Source organism: Accipiter gentilis, chromosome 29 (genome assembly GCF_929443795.1).
Source record: "Accipiter gentilis chromosome 29, bAccGen1.1, whole genome shotgun sequence".
NCBI lineage: Eukaryota > Metazoa > Chordata > Aves > Accipitriformes > Accipitridae > Astur > Astur gentilis.
In genome coordinates, this window is record NC_064908.1 from 1,370,406 (window position 1) to 1,379,626 (window position 9,221).

The 9,221-nt window shown below is 41.2% G+C and overlaps 1 protein-coding gene across 1 annotated transcript; it reads right to left on the reverse strand.

Moving 5' to 3' along the window:
- Window positions 1-2,492: 2,492 nt before the first annotated feature.
- Window positions 2,493-8,693, reverse strand: DDX20 (DEAD-box helicase 20). The gene is made up of 11 exons (XM_049831902.1): window positions 8,482-8,693; window positions 8,303-8,397; window positions 7,909-8,077; window positions 7,487-7,601; window positions 7,267-7,409; window positions 6,752-6,890; window positions 6,309-6,367; window positions 5,517-5,599; window positions 4,687-4,792; window positions 4,508-4,609; window positions 2,493-3,819 (listed from the first exon to the last, which is right to left on the reverse strand). Exons 1-11 carry the CDS (start codon window positions 8,681-8,683, stop codon window positions 2,717-2,719), a joined length of 2,316 nt encoding a protein of 771 aa, XP_049687859.1. The 5' UTR covers window positions 8,684-8,693; the 3' UTR covers window positions 2,493-2,716.
- Window positions 8,694-9,221: the final 528 nt, after the last annotated feature.

The window sequence follows — 9,221 nt, forward strand, 5'->3', positions numbered from 1 at the left end:
TCAGAATGCAAAAACTGTGCCAGAAAAACTTCAGGTGGAACAGTCAAAAGACCAGGTGACAAAGAGCTTGTGAAAATTCCTTCTCAAGTTTTGTTCTCAGTCAATAGTCTGTTACTTTGTGTGTATATGTGTGCACGTGTTTCTTTTGAGTTAAACTAGTGCTAGTCACGGAAGTCACACAGCTGTCTGGGTGAGAAGTTAACCACCATATTGAATGCTCTTCTCCATTCTGTTGCAACTATGACTAGGAGCTTCCACGGGCTCCTCGGACCAATGAAGTATCTTACAAAATGCGTGTGATGGTATATTTTTGATAAATCAGTAAGGCATTCCAATGCAATGGTGTTTTCTTTAGAAGTTTTATGTTATGAAAGGCTCTCAACCTTATTATTTTCTATTTTCGTACTATAAATGGGCTTTGCTTACAAACATCAGAGGACAGATACAAAATGTACTGTATACAACTGCAGGTAGCTTCAAGAACAACTTTCTAGAAGAACCAAGTTTCCTGTTGTCTTCTTTTGGAATTGTAGTGCATATGTTGAAACTTGTATATCATTTACAGTATTGAGTCTTGTGCCACTGCTGTACCTGATGTATCCAATCTGGATTAAACAGAGTATGTGCCACAAATACCAAGATGATGCTGTAGATTTCTTCTAAAAAAAATTCTGGGAGGTTCTTTTGGAGAACTTTGGGTGTTGGCCTAAGCCACGTGAGTCGCATTTAAATACTAGTAACTCTTACTTAAGCAACCATTAATGAAAACAGCAAGACGTCCAAGATGTTATAGGAGAGCAATAATGCAGATGCTTAAGTGCATCTCCTACAGTATCCTCCTTCTGAACTTTAAGAGTTGCAACAAAATTAATCTTGGAAACAAAATCATATCATCTTGGCTTTTTCAAACTATGCAGACAAAAATCTAGCTAAATCCCCTCCCTGGGGTAATTTGTGACACAAAGGGAGCAAGGCAGGGGAGAAAAGTACAGAAAGAAAAATACTCCTCCTAATGAGATATTTATTATATTTAAAAGAGCACATATTAAGAATTTCTTTTAAAAGGCAATTTCATCTTGGCAATTCCATTTAGGCCAAAGTCTCGCATTCTATATTGCATAGGGTCAGCTTGTTTTGACCACAAAGCAAGTAGAGCTGATCTCATCTTAACCACATCAGAAAGTGTCAGTTGGAGGCATTGTTTAAAATTTTCAAAATTGTTTAAGCAGAAATTAAAATTACTTAAGTGACCTCTTAACACCCACCGAGTTAGGGCTGAAGAGAACAGACCACTTCTCTCTCATGCAGGGAAGGCTGACACCCACTAGGGGCCACCATTGCCCCAGCTGCAGGAAAACCACAGATTAACCCAAGGCACAACATCCTTGCCAATCTTGTGCTGTATTTCTATGCCACTCATGACCTAAATCAATCTTACACAATTCTCCTGCACAGTGAAGAGAGTCTGAATTGCATGGTATAAAGTTTAGACCCACCACTGCACAAAAAGGTCAGACACCACAGGATTTGCAGATGGAATTTTGCAAGAATGTTAGTAATACTCAGGCAGCAAGTGATTCACGCAATTTGAGTGAAAACATACTGAATTTCTCAAAATGAAAGTTGCTGAAGGTGAGCAATCAAGTAATCTTGAAGACATCCATTTCACCAAATTAAAGAAACAGCTCTCCTTGGAAGTACAGTTCATAGTAGGTAAGAAGCTGTGCATTTACTGAAGAAATTCCAGCCTTACTCTGCTCCAGAAAAAAAACCCCAGACTATCTGCTCTGGTAAATTTTGAGAAATCAAAGAAACTAGCTGAAGAAACTGTCCCTATGATTCCAAACATACTAAAGCTAGAGGATGAAATTTCAAAATTAGCATGGAGTCAACCTAGGGTCAATACCCCAAGCCAGACAGTACTGTCATCTTTCCTTGCTTGAGGACAGCTACATACAAAGCAGTGCAACCCAAACAGGAAATACCAATTAATTTTAGTACTAATAGGCAATTTCATTTCTAATTAAAGCTTTCCTGTAAGTGTGGCAAGTCTGATATTGCTGCATCCAGAGGGACAGACCAATTATGATTGCTGCACATTTTCTACATAATTAAACCATCCACTACCGAACAGCTTGCCCTGCACCTAGCTATAGAAGTGTTATTTATACAATGTTAATTAACTGGATTTAAAATAGCAATACAGGCATGAAGATGCAGGTTTCAGTCTGCCACTTAACTGGTATATAATCAGTGCCTGGTGTTTAATAAGAGAATTACAGAAAATGGAAAGATCTCTAACTATAAACAGACTATGTAGTCCTATGGTGAATTCATCTATACCCAAAAGTCACGTGGAAGACACAAGTCAAGCAAATAAAACTGGGGTTGGTTTGTGTTTCCTCCTTACTGACATTTCTGATGTGTAAGCAGCTGCCTTTTATCCTCCTTTGTTTACTTTGGATTGTAAAGATTGCAAGTGAACATCCAGCTGTCTTTCATTTCCTTTTATTAACAAATTGTTGTAACACCATCACTGGCACGCATGTGAAACATTTACCTAGACACAGCTCACTTATAAAAAAGACAATGTTTTTCTTCAAACAAACATCTGTCTTATGTTAGTCAATGTACTTGTAGACCAGCAGTTATGTTTTCACAGATCATGTCCATTCAATGCACCAACCAGCCCATCCCTAACAGCAGTGTCATTACATCAATCACCACTTTTCAGCAGTTCCTGAAGATAGACTGAGTTGACATGATAGGCATTCATCCAATTAAACTGTCTGTAACTTTTCCTATAGTGAGGCACAGCAGCATAGTAGTTTTGCCATGCTTGGTAATAAGATTTCCAGTAGTTTCTGTAGCTTGAAGCCTCATATGGAACACCATCATCCCAAGAGCTGCAGGAGCAGTCATCCTCAGTTTTTCTTGTGGAAGGACTAGGGAATTGATGGTAATGGCTTTTCTTTTGTTTAACATTTTGTTTCACAACTTTCTTTTTCACTTGATTTTGCTTTGGGACTTGTGATAGTTCCTGAGGCTTCTCTGGTGTAGGACAGAAGCCTGCACGACCCTGATGCATTGTGGGAACAGCATTCTTCTCCTGTGTCTCTGAAAATGCTTCAAAGCATGAGTTATTTTCCCTACTATTGGAGGAAGCCCTGGAACTGTATGAACCATCACTGTCACCAGACACAATGCCATTTGCTACTGTCTCTGTGTTATGTTCCACCTCTTTCCACTCTACACCACCATTTCTGGGGAGCTCACGTTGTTCTCCTGGGCCTGAGTAGCTTCGTAAAATTTCAACTTCTCTCTCCAACCCTTCTTTAATGAAATACTCATAGTCTTCAACAAATTCTGAGAAGCTCCAAGGATTGTTTGGTTGGTTTTTGAAAGAAGACAAGCATGGAATTCTGGGAAGATTTTTTTTTAAGGCCTCCTCATCTGGAGCCTGAGTCTTATGCTGTCCATCCGTTCTGGAGACAGTTTTGACTTGATTCCTCTGTTCTGTGCGGCAACTGGAAGTTTGGGGGTTTCTACCACCTTTTTCTGTGTTTGCAGAATTTGTGCTCTTTTTTATCTGCTTTTGCTTCAGAGCCTTTTTTGGCCTTTCTACAGAAGAATTATCACCTGGAAGATTGGAAAGAGGCTGAGGTACCTCTGAAAAACTATTTTGGACAGGCTGCAGTACTGGTTCCTTTGGTCTAAGACACACAGTGTTAGAATTCACTGAAGCACCTGTATGTACAACAGGTTTGACTTCTACCTCCCCATCTTCAAACTGATCCATCATTCCAGGAGGTATAGGCTCTGCACAAAAGGGAAACAAGCAGGCACTCAATTAAGTGCATCCTTCCCTCTAGAACTCAAAAGAGTACTGAAGTAAAGATTTGCAAAATAGCAGATAAGATGTTAAGACATATTAAGTTAGGGCTACAAACTGACCCCTTCCATTCTTGAAAGAGCTCAAATAGCCAGAACATTTTCTTCACGGAAGGCATCAGAAAGTTGATCAAGACAAAGAGCACTGCATTACTTGTCATGTATTTTTCATATCCTACTTAAGCAGATAAAAAAATTAGAACTTAAGCAAGAAGGCAAATGCTACGTTTCTAGCAGAACAGTTTCTGGCAAAGCAAGAGTAGCAAATCTTCTGCTGTTTCAATTATTTCTTCCTTCTCCTACTGTACCTTACAGCCCGAGAAAGGCTTAATACTAGATTTCCGGAAATCCAAGTAGTTATGCAGTTGCCTAAGCAACAGCTGGATGCAGAGTTCCTCTCCCCATCCACAGGCATGCATTAAGTTCATTTCCTATTGCTTCACACAACTGCAGCAGTTACAAGTAGTCATTAGCACAGAGTATGAAAAACCTGTACCAAAATTAAGGCAACTTCAGCAGAGAAGATACATGTCAGTTCCCTATGGACTTGTTTGAAGCTTTGAATAATAGAAAACAACCAATGAAAAAACAGTTGCATTCATAGGACAGAGCATACCTGGTAGAGGAAAAAGCTGAAGATTACACTTCTGAGCAATCTTCATCATCATGTTTTCCTCCTCTCCACGGCAGCAGTAGGTCACAGATAAACCTAAAGTTCCTGTGATACACAACAGAAAGTGTTAATTACCTAACCAAAGCTAGTGCAACTCAAGAAATCTGCATGACTGTTTTTACCAAAGCGCCCAGCTCTGCCAATACGATGCATGTACGTTTCCCAGTCTACAGGTACATCCAGGTTGATAACCAGATTCACTTTTTCGGCATCAATTCCACGAGATGTCTTGAGAAAATGAGAAGGAAAGAAGGAGATAGATAACTGAACATGCTAAACAGATCTTTAATTAAATACAACACATTTGGGAGTAATTGCTCACATAGTAACTTTTAGTTGTTGCAATACACCATAAAGCACCTACAATTTTCAGGCACTTTACAGTATTACATGTAGAACAGGCATATTGCATTGGGACCATGGAAACTAGGGATCATTTTTCTTATGCCTTCTATGTATCAAATACATGCAGGCATGTTTTTTTCTTCCAGCACCAAAAAAAAAAAATCCAACCCAACAGCACGCAGTAATCTTTTCATGACAGGACCTCAAACAATCAACTGAAAAGAAAAATACATCACCATGAAAAAGCTGAGAGTGCCTCAAATGTAACCACTGCTCTAATTAGAGTTGTTTGCAATGTTACTATTGTGAGCATACTGTACTAGAGAAACAAACTATTCTTTCCCATAGTTCCTATCCAAAGGAAACAACTCTACTCCTCTGAAATACTATAAGCTTCTGCAAAGCAACAGATAAATTAAAAACTATTTTTGAACTAAATGAGGAATACGACACAATTCTAAGTTTCACAGTGAAAATAAGTCGCACACAGTATTCAAGTCACATGCTTTATCAGTACACTTATGCTCTATTCGATTCCAAGTCAAATCTAATTCTCCAAAGTAACTTTATGTGCAATACTCATGTATGCTATAAAATACTAACTCACCAAGTCTGTGGAAATCAGAACTCTACAGTGAAATTGCTTTAATTTAGCCATAGCATCAAGTCGTTGATTTTGATTCATGCTGCCTAGAAAGACAAAAATCAGAAACAGATTACATTCTTCAGGGTTTTTTTCCCTCAAATTATGGAAAACACTGCTTTGTAAAACTGCAGATGAAATCAGAGATGAGGCCAAGAGAAACTTCCTCAAACATCAGTTCCAAATGAGTAAACAAGGAACAACCAAAACACACTTGAAAATAAGGAAATTCATTACAAAAATAATTCTTTTGCTTGTTTTTAAAGAGAAACCAATTATGTAGATACTTAACCTCGTGAACAACGCTGACTTTAGACAAACTTTATTTAAACACATAAACTATGGAAAACACTGTTGAAGTAAAAATTCAAAGGAAGGTTTCTAATAAATATTATGTACGAGCTATCAGCTTTTTACAGAGCAGCTAGAAATAAACAAGATTTAAATTCACCATCTGCATTCCCAACAAACACTGCTTCAACCTGCAAATGTCAGTTAGATTTCTCTTTAGAGATAAGCCAATGCACTCATCTGGATATTCATAAAAACAACTCTCAAACAAATCTGAAAACAGGAAAGTTAATCAATATAAAAATTAATTAATATGTAAGTCTTAAGAGACATAGGAAGATCCAAAAGCTATTCTTAGTTATTCCATCAGAGGCCACACAAACCAAGATTTAAGATCAATTTTCCTATTTTAGGTCACATTTACGCAAAAATTCAACAGAATAGGAAAGTTTTGAATGGACTTACCTGAAATGCATTCAGCAGGAAAGCCTCTGGATGTTAGTATTTCAGCTAGATGTTGAGCCCTGACAAAAATATATTTACAATTTTCATTGTGTATAACCACAGACCTAACAAACTTGTTCATTTCTTAACAACAGGCTACTCTTTACAGCCAAGGACTACATTCCAAATTGTCACTTTCATCTTTATGTCTAGAACAGTCACCTCACAGATGAAAATCTATCAGCCCTGGCTGTACTCTAAACAATGTATGAGGTACCTTTATGCTAAACCATTCCTTTATTTTCAGTATTTCATACTGCATTCCTCTGGCTGTATTTCTGATCTGAAACTTGCATGCTGCTTTAAGACCTTTATAGAAGGTCTACGCAAGTTTATCCATGAATTGACATTACAGCCACTGCTTTCAAACAATCTTTTTACAGATATTTTTTCAAATTTATTACCTGCTATGCAAATTTGAGAAGACTAAGGCTTGATTAAATGGAATTTTGCTGAACAACTCCTGCAGGTGCTGGGTTTTCTCCTCAAATGTTTTATGCGGAAGTGGATGGGAATTCACAATTTTATAATACTGCTTCAGCCCTGAGCATGAAACCAAAAAATACTATCAGATTAAGGGTTTCCATAAAAACATGAACAGTGCTATGTTGCTGTCAACATGTGTCACTGCAGCTAAAACAAAGACTAAATGTAAACAAGCATGCACATGCCAAATAAGAACCTACAGGACAGGCTTTTCTTAAAAAGCTCAAATATTTTTGGAACTGATAGGAGAAACAGTTACACTCATCACTGCCATTTTAAATGCATCAATACCAGAACCAAATACTTCATAAGCTAATCAACTCACCTGTGGAGGGGAATTATGAAGCATCACAAATTTTAAAGGCACATGTTTTGGTTTTAGTATACCCTTTTCATCTGTTGATAACATCACCATAAACAAACTTCTACTTACCAATGAGACTTGGATCAGTAGGGTTCAACCTCACAAATGTTGGCTCTCTCATGTACCTGGTCAAAGCATTAGCTAATGATTCAGGATAAGTAGCTGAAACAGCAAGCATCTGTTTGTTGGCTGGTAGTGAAGAGTAAATCCAACTGTGAGATAAAGAAATGGAAATTACTAACAAATATGTATCTAATCTAGTGATGAATGCATGAGGCGTTTTTCTTACTTGATTTGTTCCTGAAAGCTGCCTTCTTCTAGAAGCTTGTCTGCCTCATCAAGAATGAAAAGCCGGATACTGGCTGTATTCAAGTAGTCCAACTCTATGAGCTGTTTTATTCGACCTACATATGAAAAAAAGCGCAAAAGGGACCTCAAAAATATTAATTGAAAGGTTCTAATGATGAGTTTTGCAATTTTTAAAAAAACTAATTTTATAAGCCTTCAAAAAAGGGCATATTGGGAATAATCTCTGGCTAAAAATATCTTCCTGGTCTAAATGCCTTTGGCACTGACCTTTGAGATTATCACCTATCACTAAAAAAAAAAGAAAGAAAAAAGAAAAAGAAAAGCCACCAACCCAGATTCCAAAAGCACCAGTAATTGTGAACTATCATGCAGTATCTGGAGCATAGTGAAGCTCATCCATACCTGGGGAGCCAACCGCTATGTGGCACTTCTTTAGTCTGATTTTGTCCTGGTTCAAAGGAGTCCCTCCAATGAAGACATGGCATTCCAAGCCTTCCATTTTTATTCCGATAGTTGTGATTACAGCATGAATCTGCACAGCAATCTCTCGCGTAGGAGCCAAGATCAGAATCTGTAAGGGCCGAGAATTAAATATGAAAGCTGCAGAAGGGCTCCGAAGATTAAAGCCCAACGTCGAGTCGTGATGATTTGATACCGTGTCTCACAGGTGACAATGCCGTTTTCCCAAGAAAAAGAGCGATTCTCTCTCACAAAGCAAAGCCTCCCCGCCACCCACCGCGTACCGGCAAAGGCGGGCCGGGCCAGCGCGCAGCAGCAGCCCGGGGCCGGGGCTCACCTGCGTGGCGGGGCTCTCCAGCAGCACCGCGTCCAGGGCGATGGTGGAGAACACGCACGTTTTGCCAGTGCCGGACTTGGCCTGCACGATGAGATCTGGAAAGAGCCGCCACAGAGGTCACCGGAGGCCCCAGGGTGCCCCCCTCTACCCGCCGCCCCGCGCCCGGCCCGCCCGCTCACCCAGGCCGCAGCGCCCCAGCGGGATGGCCTTCAGCTGGACCGGCGACGGCCTGTGGAACCCAGCCGCCTCCAGCCCCGCCAGCACCGGCGCCGACAGCAGCAGCGACCCGAAGTCGGACGGGCCGCCGGGCACCAACACGTCGCGCGTACGGAACCGTCCCTCAGCCGCCGCCGGCGGCGGCGGGTCCGCGGGCGCCGCCATCTTACGGGGGGGGCGGGCGGGAAGAAAGCGGCGGAGGGCGGCGCGCTCGCGAGACGCGCTATGAGCCGCGCCGCGCATGCGCACTGGGCGAACACCCCTCCCCGTTCTCCCTCAGCGCCCCGCGCCGCCAGGGGGCGCCGCGGCCGCCGATTGGCTGGCGGGGGGCGCGCGGGGCCGCCCGTCTGTGGGCGGCGGGCGGGCGGGCGCGGCCGGGCTCCTCCGCCGTTTAACCCGGTTTTTTTGGATTTTTTTCTACCGACATTAGCAATTATTTCCTGTTTATGCCAATAACTGAGGCTGCGGCTCGCCGCTGTGTATCTCGGTAGGCGCGTTTATCTACAGAGAAGCACAGCGGTCCTTTAGATGGAGAAAGACAAACCTTTGCAGCTAAAACTGCCTTTCTTATGGGCCTGGGTTCGTGTGTCCTAGATGAAAAGCACGAAATTCAGACGCTCCTGGGTCATTTGTCTCGCGAAGAGCACAAAAGCTTAAATTTACACCCATCACGGAGGGACAAACCCTCTGAGTGGAAGGGCGG